Source organism: Bufo bufo, chromosome 4, assembly GCF_905171765.1.
Source record: "Bufo bufo chromosome 4, aBufBuf1.1, whole genome shotgun sequence".
NCBI classification, from domain to species: Eukaryota; Metazoa; Chordata; class Amphibia; order Anura; family Bufonidae; genus Bufo; species Bufo bufo.
The window spans coordinates 9,964,573-9,979,232 of NC_053392.1; the positions used below are offsets into that span (position 1 = coordinate 9,964,573).

The 14,660-nt window shown below is 43.8% G+C and overlaps 2 protein-coding genes across 26 annotated transcripts in view; both read right to left on the reverse strand.

Annotated features, from left to right (window-relative positions):
- The window catches only part of LOC120998305 (gastrula zinc finger protein XlCGF26.1-like), a 4,064,644-nt gene that overhangs the window by 2,482,914 nt on the left and 1,567,070 nt on the right, over nucleotides 1-14,660 (reverse strand). The gene's annotated exons all lie outside the window — the stretch shown is intronic.
- LOC120997436 (zinc finger protein OZF-like) lies at nucleotides 6,260-14,618 on the reverse strand. The gene is made up of 3 exons (XM_040427513.1): nucleotides 14,609-14,618; nucleotides 14,366-14,422; nucleotides 6,260-7,955 (listed from the first exon to the last, which is right to left on the reverse strand). The coding sequence occupies exons 1-3, from the start codon at nucleotides 14,616-14,618 to the stop codon at nucleotides 6,466-6,468; spliced, it is 1,557 nt and encodes a 518-aa protein (XP_040283447.1). The 3' UTR covers nucleotides 6,260-6,465.

Consider the following 14,660-nt stretch of genomic DNA (forward strand, 5'->3'; position numbering starts at 1 on the left):
TTGTTACAGAATACAATAAAGAGGAGAGAAATCTAGAAAAGTTTACCTCTCCGCTCAGCAGGGAGATGATCTCCAAGGTGAGGTCTAATATTCTTCTGCTGATCTCCTTCCTGTCCATCCTTGGTGGTCATTCAGGAGAAGAGGAGAGACCTGGAGGAGCTGGAGGCTTCTAGTACTGCAGGCGCCTTTATGAGGAGAGGAGAGGCTGGAAATCCTCCAGGGACAAGAGCATTAGTGAGATCCAGAACCGCACTTACTGCTCCTGGAGAGACCCCGCTTCTCAGAGCCCCCAGCACCGGGGATAAAGGGGGATTCTGGAGAAATGGCTGATACCAGAGAGAAGAAGAGGCTCCAGACACCACAGCAGTGACTACCGACCAGGACCTGCTCTGTATCTGCTGCACTGCAAGAGCTGAAGGACCTGGGATGACGTCACTGTCATGTGATCGGGAAGGGCGGAGCTCAGCAGCAGGATATGGTGATGATTACTATGTGACCAATGTAGGGGGCGGAGCTCAGCAATGGAAAGAAGTTATGCAGGAAAGACATATGATGATGTCACTGTCATGTGATCAGTGCAGGAGGCGGAGCTCAGCAGTGGAAAGAAGAAGGACCTGTGATGATGTCACTGTCATGTGATCAATAGGAGACTGGAGTGACGCTCTGCAGCAGTGGAGCATAATGGTTGTCAAGGACCTGTGATGACATCACTGCCATGTGATCAGTACAGGATTGGGCAGAGCTCATCAGTCCAGAGACCATCATGTGATCAGATCAAGGGGCGGGGCTTTGTGTGAAGGAGAAGAAAATGGAGATAAAATGGATTTATCGTGAGAGGAAATGCTGGGAGTTGTAGTCCTCTCCTACCTCCTCTTGTAATCTCCTCTGACATCACATAATAACTGCCTGGACATGCTGGGAGTAGTAGTCTTCTCTTCTACCTCCTTCTGTAATGTCCTCATATCACATAACAGGCTGTACATGCTGGGAGTTGTAGTCCTCTGATATCACATAACAGCCCGTATATGCTGGGGGTTATTCACTGCTGGAACAGAGAAGCGTCTTCTCGAGGCTGGAAGTCTACAATTATCTTTATCTGCTGAGACTTTAGGAGTTTCCTTTGAATCCAGAAGAAGCAATACTTCGGCCGTCCGGTGTGACGTCTGGGAGCAGCACCTATATCCAGGGTTCGGTGACTTCAGATTCAGGGGAGGAGATTTATCAAAACTGGTGTCAAGTAGAACTGGCTCAGTTGCCCATGGCAACCAATCAGATTCCACCTTTCATTTTGGACAGCTCCTTTGGAAAATGAAAGGTGGAATCTGATTGGTTGCTATGGGCACCTAAGTCAGTTCTACTTGACACCAGTTTTGATACAGTAAATCTCCTTCAGGGACTATAGGAGGGGACTGCAGTCAGTCAGTCGCTTATCATTGCACTCCCCATTAGTATGTGCTCCATCAGTGACAGCGCCGTCCAGTGCACATCTTGTTAGATGTCTGCAGTCCTGGAACAGATGTTGGAATCGCACATCGTGGATCTAAATGAGCGAATTTCAACACAGAGAAGCATTGACAATTTGGAAAAGATTTAGCAGCTCACTGAGCAGGTGCTCTACGTGGTAGATGTGGGGGAGGGTGGAAGCCTGGAGGCTCAGAAAAGTAAGGTAGGCAGCTGGGGTAGAGGGAAGAGACTTGGACCTGGATCGCCCACAAAGACCTGGATCGTCCTACACTGTGTTGTCTTCCTGGCACTCGAGTTCAACACATGGCGGATCGGGTTGACAGATTACTGGGAGGGGCTGGAGAAGATCCAGCGGTCACGGTCCACATCGGAACCAATGACAATGTTAGAGGTAGATGGAGCGTTCTTAAAAATGATTTTAGGGATTTAGGTCACAAGCTCAAGACAAGGACGTCAAATGTAGTGTTTTTTTTTAGGCCAAAACAATAATAAAATCTACTTCTAAATGAGATACATGAGGTGGAAAATCAGGAGGTCGTTATTATGGAGGACTTAAACTACCCCAATATAGACTGGGAAACTGAAACCTTTCCCAACTGGTTCAGGACCCGACTAGAGGGACGGCCATACTGGACTTAGTATTAACCAATAGACCTGACAGAACCACAGATGTGCAGGTCGGGCGACACCTGGGAAATAGTGGGGGCTCTAGGGGTCATTATACTGAATAAAGGGTCATTGTGGATCATTATACTAAATGGGGGGCACTGGGAGTCATTATATTGTGTAAGGGGCCCTCACAGTGTAATGGCCCCCTCACATACAGTACAGACCAAAAGTTTGGACACACCTTCTCATTCAAAGAGTTTTCTTTATTTTCATGACTATGAAGGCATCAAAACTATGAATTAACACATGTGGAATTATATACATAACAAACAAGTGTGAAACAACTGAAAATATGTCATATTCTAGGTTCTTCAAAGTAGCCACCTTTTGCTTTGATTACTGCTTTGTACACTCTTGGCATTCTCTTGATGAGCTTCAAGAGGTAGTCCCCTGAAATGGTTTTCACTTCACAGGTGTGCCCTGTCAGGTTTAATAAGTGGGATTTCTTGCCTTATAAATGGGGTTGGGACCATCAGTGGCGTTGAGGAGAAGTCAGGTGGATACACAGCTGATAGTCCTACTGAATAGACTGTTAGAATGTGTATTATGGCAAGAAAAAAGCAGCTAAGTAAAGAAAAACGAGTGGCCATCATTACTTTAAGAAATGAAGGTCAGTCAGTCAGCCGAAAAATTGGGAAAACTTTGAAAGTAAGGGCTATTTGACCATGAAGGAGAGTGATGGGGTGCTGCGCCAGATGACCTGGCCTCCACAGTCCCCGGACCTGAACCCAATCGAGATGGTTTGGGGTGAGCTGGACCGCAGAGTGAAGGCAAAAGGGCCAACAAGTGCTAAGCATCTCTGGGAACTCCTTCAAGACTGTTGGAAGACCATTTCAGGGGACTACCTCTTGAAGCTCATCAAGAGAATGCCAAGAGTGTGCAAAGCAGTAATCAAAGCAAAAGGTGGCTACTTTGAAGAACCTAGAATATGACCTATTTTCAGTTGTTTCACACTTGTTTGTTATGTATATAATTCCACATGTGTTAATTCATAGTTTTGATGCTTTCATAGTCATGAAAATAAAGAAAACTCTTTGAATGAGAAGGTGTGTCCAAACTTTTGGTCTGTACTGTACCTATCATTGCTGGAGCGCAGGGGAGCCGGCGGTCCTGTCATTCACTAACCGCAGCTCCCTGCGCTTCTTCTCGCCTCCGCTGTAGCAGTGAGACACACGTCATGGCGTCACCGCTGGGCCGGGCCTAGAGGAGAGAAGGAGCTGTGCAGTGATGTAGGTAGAACTGACTGGGCCCCACAGCAAATTTTAGTACGTCCCCTGCCTCCCCCAGTGGGTTCACATCACGTTTCTCCTATATACAAATGTGCAGCACTCCACGTTTTTGTATCCTGCAGAGTCCATTAAGAAAATGCAGACGTTAACGTATATGTTTGTTTACCATGGAACTGTATGGTGAACGGACACCACTGTACGGCATCAGTCTGAGGCATCTGTTATTAACGCAGACATTTTTGGTATACATTAAATGGATGTCAAAAATGTGATGTGAACCCAGCCCTAGTGTCAGAATAAGCCCCAGTGCACAGCGGAACAGCGTGGCGGAGAGGGGAGGCCGCCATGTACTGACAGAGCGCTACCTGGTCCTGGTGGTCAGGGATGAGGACTGTGTTTCCCAAGGATCATTTTCTACTGGGAAATACAGTTCACAGTATAATACACTAGAATCTATATAATATAAAGATATTAGCCCTACCCCCGAATAATAATACATTTAGGGGGTCATTTATTATATAGAAATACATCTATGTTAGGCGTATTTCTGACACAGATTTTGGCGCAAAGGTCCTTAGCACCGCAATCTGCATATTTTTCCCGCTCATGCCAGGTCTAAAAAAGGATGGCGTGGGCAGGGAAAGGGATACAGTTATGGCCATACAGTTATTGGATACCACCGCCATACAGTGATAACACCGCCATACAGTGACCGGATAACACCGCCATATAGTGACTGGATAAAAGGGTATAAGGGGACACAGTACAGGGAATGACTCGGGGGACTGTACAGGGTATGGTAAAAAGGCACAATGCAGCCTATAAGGGGGCACAGTACGGGGTGGGGGCACAATACGGAGTGGGGGGCACAGTCACATGACTCTGTGACGTTAGAAGGTCCTTATGGTGAATGCGGTTCAGACGCCACCATCATGAGAGGCAGTGGAGTGAGACAGGGGCCCGGCGCCCTGGATGGTCAGGAGAGGTGGACACAGCAAGTAGGTGAAAGGGGATCTGAGGGGGATTCATACAAGAAGTAGGGGCAGGAGGTCTGTGCAGGGCAGCAATAGAGGGTGGGACAGGGGCTCGGGATACATGAGGGAGGAAAGGAGACAGCAGGGGCTCCATGAGGATGAGATACTCAGTTGGATATGTACTAGATAAGTACAGATGCGGTACCTACTTGGCGCAAAACACGACTTCACTGGATGTTGGTATTACTACTATTTTATTTGATGATAATCCCCCCACTGAGTATCACATCACTCCACTGGAGAACCGGCCTCTCCACTTACGAGGATTGAAAGGTACCGGCAGCACCGACCTACCACCAGCAAGGATTTTGTGCCCCTTGATGCCACACATCAAAAGGTGAGCCCAAAAAATTGACAATCTGCCATCTTTTTTGTTTCAAATTACCCTTTTAATCTCTTAATACCCTATAAGCGCCTCTCCCTCTCTCGCCACACGTATGAGGATGAAATAGGACAGGATATGAAGGGGGGGTAGGTGTCATGGAGGCAAACTTCTTAATGAGGCAGTAAAACAACCAAATAGCATGAAGCTGCTGGTATACAGCATCCAGCAGCAACTCCAAGCGTTCAGCCTGCCCACCCTCCTGTCCCACAGACTGTGTTCACACTTCTGCTCCAGCCCTGCGGTCTCTCTCCTCAGGCAGCACGTCTTGTGTAGAGGCCACGTGTCTGAAGCTCTGCAGCAGCCGGCCTCATGTGACTATCAGAGGGCCCACCAGAGGGGTACTGTGTAAGTAAAATGACAGCAGTGTCATTGATGGAAGTGCTCATAGCAGTTCAGTGGGCCCCGGCACTTGCCCAGGTATTCCGGGTGATGATGCCGGCCCTGCCTACAACAACCAATAATAAACAGAGGACTTCATTTCCCTAATATCCATTATCACAACATGGCCACCCTGGCGACATATATTATAGACTGCTTACAACTCACCACATACTATACAGACACGGCTCTAGGACAGTTATTATTTCCCTGACCAATTTACTACATATTCCCTACACTTCCTGACCAGAAGCAATTAAAACCAACCAGATGATAATGGCAACCTGACGTACCTGCGCAAAAGAAGCCCCCTGTAATCCCTAATCTCTTAGAGAAGTGAATGGAGGGTGGCCGCGCATGCACAGTGTGTCTTTCTTCACCTTGCAGGCTCCGTTCCCCTGCTGGGATCTGCACCTACCAGACATTGTTGGGCATCTTCCCCCAATGTCCAAGATAGGACAACCCCTTTTAATCCCGTCTCCCCCACTGGATGCTGTCTGGTATTTAGGCAAGCAGAGGAGATTGAACAAATCTAGCTGTTACTTCATTATAACGGTAGAGGGATATGTAAGTGTGATCGGCCAGAGGTGTGTTTTTGTTGTTTTCTTGAAAAATCGGTCTGCATATTTAATGCTACAAATTAGATACAAACAGGATAAGGAGAGTGTAAGAAGTATAAAATTCACTGTTGTGTGTGTGGTGTTAATTATTTGATCCCATGATCTGGACACCGGGAAACCTCTGGTCTATGGACTCAATAAGCAAGCTACTTTGAAAAAAGATCCCTATATATAAGTATATGCTTAGAGTATTTGGGTGGATTGACAAGATAAACAGCCCATATTATCCCTTTCATGGGGTCATGTTCAGTTTTACAGGGGCAATTGGAAAATCTGTTTCTTTTCCACACTGCAGCCGGTCAGCATTCACTTTATATGGAGAATGGACCTCAACCTGCTCTATCTCAGGCTGGATCATGGCTAGAGACACTATCTCAAATTTGTTTTAAACCAAGGATTGCTGTTTATCTTCAATCTAGCCTGAGATAGGAAGACCACCTATGCACATCAGGGTAAAACTGCAATTTGTTTATTGACCTCTAGACCCATATGCTATGGAAAGAAGAAGCATTTGACCACAGGAGCAGACATGTTTGTCAAAATATAAAGGCAGAAGTTTACCGTAAAAAAATGATAAATTGACTTGAGAGAATGGTGATGGAATTGTTATGGCAAGAATCTGACTTCTTCTATATGTGAATTCTTTGGGGAATTTCAAAATTTGACTTCTTTGTACATACAGAACTTCAAAATGATTTCTCTCTATTGTGATTTCTCTGATGAGCTTTAAGTTTGGCTTTAGTAATAAAATATTCCCCACATTCTGAACATGAAAAGTGCTTCTCCTCTTTATGAGTTTTCTTGTGTATGACTAGATCAGATTTATCTGTAAAACATTTTCCACATTCTGAACATGAATATGACCTCTCTCCTGTGTGAATTCTCTGATGTGCAACAAGATTTGCCTTTTGTGTAAAGCATTTTCCACATTCTGAACATCCATATGGCTTCTCTCTTGTGTGAGTTCTCTGATGTGCAACAAGATTTGCCTTTTGTGTAAAACATTTCCCACATTCAGAACATAAATATGGCTTCTGTTCCGTGTGAATTCTCTGATGTGTAACAAGATGTGATTTATTTGTAAAACATTTCCCACATTCTGAACATGAATATGGCTTCTCTCCTGTGTGAGTTCTCTGATGAAGCTTGAGGTTGTCTTTAGTAAGAAAACATTTTCCACACTCTGAACATGAATACGACTTCTCTCCCCTGTGATGTCTCTGGTGAAGCTTGAGGTTATCTTTAGTAACAAAACATTTCCCACATTCTGAACATGAGTACGACCTCTCTCCTTTGTGACGTTTCTGATGTTTAACAAGATCTGATTTATTTGTAAAACATTTCCCACATTCTGAGCATGGATACGGCTTCTCTCCTGTGTGAATTCTATTATGTCTAACAAGACTTGATTTGCTTGCGAAAGATTTCCCACATTCTGAACATGAATATGGCTTTGACCCTGTGTGAATTCTCTCGTGTGTAATAAGATTTGATTTATGTGTAAAACATTTCCCACATTCTGAACATGTAAATGGTTTCTCACCAGTGTGAATTCTCTGATGTCTAAAAAAAACTGATTTATTTTTAAAACATTTCTGACATCCTGAACATGAATACGGCTTCTCCACTGTGTGAATTTTTTTATGAATAACAAGAATTGATTTTTTAAGGAAACATTTTCCACACTTGGAACATGCAAAGGTCTTCTCACCTGTGTGAATTTTCTGATGATACCTAAGTTTTTCTTTAGTAATGAAACATTTCTCACATTCTGAACATGGATATGGATTCTCTCCTGTGTGAATTCTCTGATGTTTCACAAGATCAGTTTTTTTTATAAAACATTTTCCACATTCTGAACATGAAAATGGCCTCTCTCCTCTGTGAATCTTCTCATGGATAACATGGCTTGATTTATTTGTAAAACACTTCCCGCATAATGAGCATGAATACGGCTTCTCTCCTGTGTGAATTCTCTCATGTCTAACAAGACTTGATTTTGCTGTAAAACATTTCTTACATTCTGAACAGGAATATGGATTCTCCCTTGTGTGACCTCTCTGATGATTCCTAAGTTGGGTTTCATTAATAAAACATAAAGGATTTTCCTCTGGGTAGTCAACAGAACACGGAGAGCTGGGATATTTCTCTGGTTGATTTCTCCTAATAGGTCCACCTGTAGGAGACACAAGCAAAGAGTGAATACATGACCTCCTGTACACTACTGGGCAAAAGTTTTACGTCCCAATTTTTTCAGTTTTTATGGATATAGTAATATGATATATTAAAGGGGTTGTCTCACATCAGCAAATGAAATGGCATTTATCATGTAGACAAATATAAGGCTCTTACTAATGTATTGTCATTGTCCATATTGCCTCCTTTGCTGGCTGTATTTAGTTTTCCATTGCATTATACACTGCTCATATCTAGGGGCTATGACCACCCTGCAGTCCAGCAGCTGTGGTAGTACTTGCACACTACAGGAGAAATCCCCAGCATCTCTGGTGGTCAGGACTGTGGGACACATGCACAGCATCTCATGTCCCGGCCACCTCGTATTTGCGCTGCAGAGGTGGCCGTAACCCCTGGATTCGAGATGTGTATAATGTGATGGAAAAATGAATCCAGCCAGCAAAGGAGGCAATATGGACAATCACCATACATTAGTAAGAGCCTTGTATTAAGTTTCTCTACATGATAAACGCCATTTGCTGATGTCTCAATTTTACTTTGAAATTAAAGCATAGTACAAATAATCTTAAGATAAAAAAAATCATGGAATCATTTTATTTGACAAAATTGAATCAAGATTTTTGACTCATCAAAGTTACCACCTCTTGCAGATATACTGTAGCTGCTGAATACAATCGAGAGATTATTTATGGAAATCAGATATTGTTCAGAAAGTTCTGCCCTATTTTGTTGCAGACGTTTTCACAATGTGCTGCACTTGTAGGTTGCTTCGCTTTCTCCCTTCTGTCCAGTTCACCCCGCACAAGCTCAATGGGGTTTAAGCCTGGAGACAGTGAAGGCCGTTCCATTCTTTGGAACCAATCGGCTTGTTCTTGTCTTCTATGGTAGATCTGACATAACCTAGAAGTATGTTTTAGGTCATTGTCTTTCTGTAATATGAACACCTGGCTTATTAGGAGTAGACCAGAAGATATAGCCTGGAGCTTCACAATACAGTGGCAGCCCTTTTTTCCTAGTGTGCCAGTCACCCTGTGCAAGTTGCCAACTCTGGATCCAGCAAAACAGCCCCAGACCATCACGCGTGATTTACCAAATATGTAAAATTTTGATTAATCAGTGCGTAAGACCTTCATTCTCTCATCAGTAGTCCATTGAAGGTGTTGATTGGCCCAGACAAGCCTCTTTTTTCATTTTGAAATCTTAGTAGTGGTTTTCTTACTGCTACTCGACCTGTCAAACCTGCAGCTTAAAGTCTTCACGTCACAGTTGAAATAGAAACTTGTTTAATGGGGTTCTCCGGGCTTTTAATATTGATGGCCTATCCTCAGGATAGGTCATCAATATCAGATTGGCGGGAGTCCGACACCTGGCACCCCCGCTGTTCGCTGCTGCTTTGCCATAGACATACAGCAGTAGACAAGCTGATGGCACGTGTGCATTGCGCGTGTGGTCTCCTCATACAGCTGATCAGTGGAGGTCCGGGTGTTGAACCCTCGCCGATCTGATATTGATGTCCTATCCTGAATAGGGCCGGACAGAATGATGGCTGTGCCAGCAGGGACAGAGCCGACAGCACGTTCCCCACGGGAACAGCCGGACAAATAGTTTTCAGGCTAATGTGAAACAAGCCGTATGTTCTCTCATCTTGTGTAGCTGACAAAACGGGGTGAGGGGGAATTATCCAGGATCCCGCCACCAACACTAATAAAGTGACTCTACCACTGTTAGAAAGTCCTTAAAGGGGTTGTCTCATCTCAGACATTGGGGCCATATCACAAGAATTTAGTTTTTTTTAACCCCTTAAGAACACAGCCTTATTTCACCTTAAGGACCAGGCCATTTTTTAAAAATCTGACCAGTGTCACTTTAAGTGGTGATAACTTTAAAACGCTTTGACTTATCCAGGCCATTCTGAGATTGTTTTTTCATCACATATTGTACTTCATGACACTGGTAAAATGAAGTAAAAAAAAATTTTTTTGGGGCATAAAAAAATACCAAATTTACCAAAAATTTTGAAAAATTAGCAAATTTTAAAGTTTCAGTTTCTCTTCTTCTGTAATACATAGTAATACCCCCAAAAATTGTGATGACTTTACATTCCCCATATGTCTACTTCATGTTTGAATTTTTTTGGGAATGATATTTTATTTTTTGGGGATGTTACAAGGCTTAGAAGTTTAGAAGCAAATCTTGAAATTTTTCAGAAATTTACAAAAACCCAATTTTTAGGGACCAGTTCAGGTCTGAAGTCACTTTGCGAGGCTTACATAATAGAAACCACCCAAAAATGACCCCATTCTAGAAACTACACCCCTCAAGGTATTCAAAACTGATTTTACAAACGTCGTTAACCCTTTAGGTGTTGCACAAGAGTTAGTGGCAAATGGGGATGAAATTTGAGAATTTCATTTTTTTGCCTAATTTTCCATTTTAACCCATTTTTTCCACTAACAAAGCAAGCGTTAACAGCCAAACAAGACTGTATCTTTATTGCCCTGACTCTGCCGTTTACAGAAACACCCCATATGTGGCCGTAAACTACTGTACGGCCACACAGCGGGGCGTAGAGTGAAATGTGCGCCGTTTGGTTTTTGGAAGGCAGACACCATGTCCCATTTGAAGCCCCCCTGATGCACCCCTAGAGTAGAAACTCCATAAAAGTGACCCCATTTTAGAAACTACGGGATAGGGTGGCAGTTTTGCTGGTACTAGTTTAGGGTACATATGATTTTTGGTTGCTCTATATTACACTTTTTGTGCGGCAAGGTAACAAGAAATAGCTTTTTTGGCACCGTTTTTTTTTTTGTTATTTACAACATTCATCTGACAGGTTAGATCATGTGGTAATTTTATAGAGCAGGTTGTCACGGACACGGCGATACCTAATATGTATTTACAATTTTTTTTATTTATGTAAGTTTTACACAATGATTTTATTTTTAAAACCCAAAAAAAGTTTTAGTGTCTCCATAATCTAAGAGCCATAGTTTTTTCAGTTTTTGGGCGATTATCTTAAGTAGGATCTCATTTTTTGCGAGATGAGATGATGGTTTGATTGGCACTATTTTGGGGTGCATATGATTTTTTGATCGCTTGTTATTACACTTTTTGTGACGTAAGATGACAAAGAATGGCTTTTTTTACACCGTTTTTATTTTTATTTTTTTATGGTGGTCACCTGAGGGGTTCGGTCATGTGATATTTTTATATAGCCGGTCGATACGGACGTGGCGATACCTAATATGTATAATTTTTTTTTATTTATGTAGGTTTTACGCAATGATTTCATTTTTGAAACAAAAAAAATCATGTTTTAGTGTTTCCATAGTCTAAGAGCAATAGTTTTTTCAGTTTTTGGACGATTATCTTGGGTAGGGTATGATTTTTGCGGGATGAGATGACAGTTTGATTGTTACAATTTTGGCGTACATGTGACTTTTTTAATCACTTTTATTACCTTTTTTGGGAAGTAAGGTGGGCAAAATTTCAATTTCATCATAGTTTTTTATTTTTATGGCGTTCACCGTTCGGGTAAAGTAACATGACCGTTTTATAGATCAGGTCGTTACGGACGCGGCGATACCAAACATGTGTAGGGAATTTTATTTTTTTAATTTTTAATCAGTGATAAATGTGTTTTTTTATTTTTCCTTTTTTTCACTTTTTTTTTTACCCAGACCCACTTGGTTCTTGAAGATCCAGTGGGTCTGATGTCTGTATAATACAGTACAGTACAATATATAGTGTACTGTACTGTATTTTACTTACACTTTGTCTGAACAGATCTATGCCTTTAGCACAGATCTGTTCAGCACCACGGACAGCAGGATGCCTGAGAAGGCGTCCTGTTGCCATGGGAACCTTCCCCGTCTGCTCAGTAGTGGCCAGAACTGCGCAGACGGGGAAGGGTAAGGACGGGGCTCTCTGGGGGCTGTCTGGGGGCTCTCTCCCTCTCCATCGGGGGGCTGCAAAGGCACAGCAGCCCCCCGATGGGAGAGGGAGGGAGCTCCCTGAGCTGTTAACCTTTTCCATACAGCGGTCCGTACGGACCGCGGTATGGAAAGGGTTAAACGGCTGACATCGCATCACAGATGTCAGCCGTTTATACCAGGGTGTCAGCAATGTGCCACCAACGATTATTCAAGGGGAGGCGGGTGGGGGATCGCGATCCCGCCCGCAACACCCCCCCTGCACCTCCCACCAGGATAAAATCATTCAGGGGTGCAGGGGGGGTGAAACATATGTATTTTAGGCACACTAAAGTTTCTGATCCCCGCAGTCAGGGACCGCGGGGATCAGAAACTGCAGAAAGCGCAACAAACCGCAGGTCTGAATTGACCTGCGGTTTGTTGCGATCGCCGACATGGGGGGGTCACGGGACCCCCCTGCGCATTTAGCCGAGGTGCCTGCTCAATGATTTGAGCAGGCACCTTGTTCCAATCACAGCCGGCCGGGCGGCAGTGATCGGAACAACACATGACGTACCGGTACGTCATGTGTCCTTAAGGACTCGGGAAACATGCCGTACCAATACGTCATGTGTCCTTAAGGGGTTAAATACATTTCTAAAGGAACAAGTCAAAAAGCCTGTGTACACAGCACATCATCTGGGGCCTTTGGGTGAGAACGTTGAAATTCTTTTCCCCATTATATATTGTATTTTTCACCCCATAAGACACACTTTTTTCCACTCAAAGTGGGGGGGAAACGCCACTGCGTCTTATGGGGAAAAAACTAATGAGCTATTCCATTATGGAAGCGCTCATTAGTACTGGAGGACAGGGAAGAGATGAAGGCAGTGCTTCCCGGGCTCTGTACTCACCACTCCTTGGCCTTCGGCTGTCGGCTGTGCTGTAACTGTGAACAGCGTGAGGGCGCTCTGTGACCTCACGCTGTGTGCGTTATGTTACACCACAGCCGATGACAGGAAGAAGAAGAGAGAGTGCTGGCGGTGAGGAGCAGCAGTGTCCGGAGCAGGAGAGGTAAGTGGATTTATTATTTTATGATTTGAGGCATGGGGGTTGATGAAATATGGCTGGGACTGATATGAAGTATGGGGGTCTCATCTCAGGTCTTCTTTATATAGGGATTTAATCTGAGGTCTGACTGGGGGTCATTCGCATTGGGGTCTGGTCTGAGGGTCTTATTGACATTGGGGATCTGATTAACATTGGGGGTCTGATTGCTGGTCTGATCTGAGGTCTAATGAAATATATTTTGTCATCCTCTAAAACCTAGGTGCGTCTTATGGGCCCGGTGCGTCTAATAAGGCGAAAAATGCGGTCCATCACACAGCTCATACACAGTATACAATAAAGATCATAAATAGCCCTTAGCTCCAGACATGGGAAAAACACCCTTAGTATTTTATAACCAAATCTCTCACATCTTCTAAAAAAATTATTATCTTGATTATTAGTAAGAGAAGCAATTTTTACACATTCAACATTTTACAGCTTGTACTTATCTTCTATGACGTGGAGAAGTAGGTTCCACATGCCCGAATATTATGACTGCTCCAAACAACGCACAGAACATCTGCATTCGCTTCCATTCACCTAGAGCAATTCACAGCCTCTAATACCTATTTTATATAGGAAAACCCGACTACAATAAGGTCCGTGTGTAATATAAACTTGTACCGGATGGTGATTGTATTTCTGCAATTTTTCTGAATAAGCATCCATGGTGTCCCATCAATTTCCCCCAGGACGATCTTCCCATTTTCTTTTCCCCGGAAGAAGCCAGATCACTGGCGAAACGGCGTTGGGTCAGGAGGTGGCTGAGAGACCGACACACCAACCAGGGTATGCTTATCATTCCTTTTTTTATCACCAAGACTCATCATCCTCACATTTGCCTCCATTTCATTTTTGTCTGGGGCTTATTGTCCTCAGGTATCTTGGTGTTCATTATCTTACTACTTTTCCCCTGATTTCTGGTGTGCTGACCTCTCGGCCCCTCCTTAGGTCCTGTTCCTCACCTTTTATGTTCCACCTTTGTGCTGCCTTTTTACGATCATGTATGTATTTTTACATTGTTAATAAAGTTTATTGATTTCCACTATGTGAAGATTTTGGTTCTATTTTTTGGTGATAGCTTTTATTAAGTGATGGCCTAGCCTCAGGATAGCCGATCTGTGGGGGTCTGATCCCCGCTCCTCCGCCAATCAGCTGTTCAGGTGTAGCAGAGCCGGAACTACACAGCCCTGTCACTGCATAGTGGACGGAGCTTAATACTGCATCACTGCTCCCACGGAAGTCAACTCCCTCCGCTCCTGCACATAACACAGAGGTCACTGCCCGGAGTGCTACTTTACTGCAGCTCTAATGTGGAGCCTCACCTGAAGAAACCTCCTAATTCCTCCCTCCATTCGTTATTCCATACCTGTGGTCACATGGACTGGAATGTCCTCCTCCACCTCACTCTTACACGGGGGATCGCCCATCATCCGCTCTTCTTCATCCTCCACTTTAATATCAGTCACATCTTCCCCCTGATTTGTCATCTGTAACAATTCAGTACAATACAGCAGAAAGGTGGGAAATCTAACAGATCCACATAAGAGACCCCCACGATCTATGACCCCTCTATGACTGCAGGACCCCCCTATATAGATGTGTATAAGGCTCAGATCCATCTACCTGATGGTTCTCTGGGAGCTTCTCTTCTGGAAAGTCCT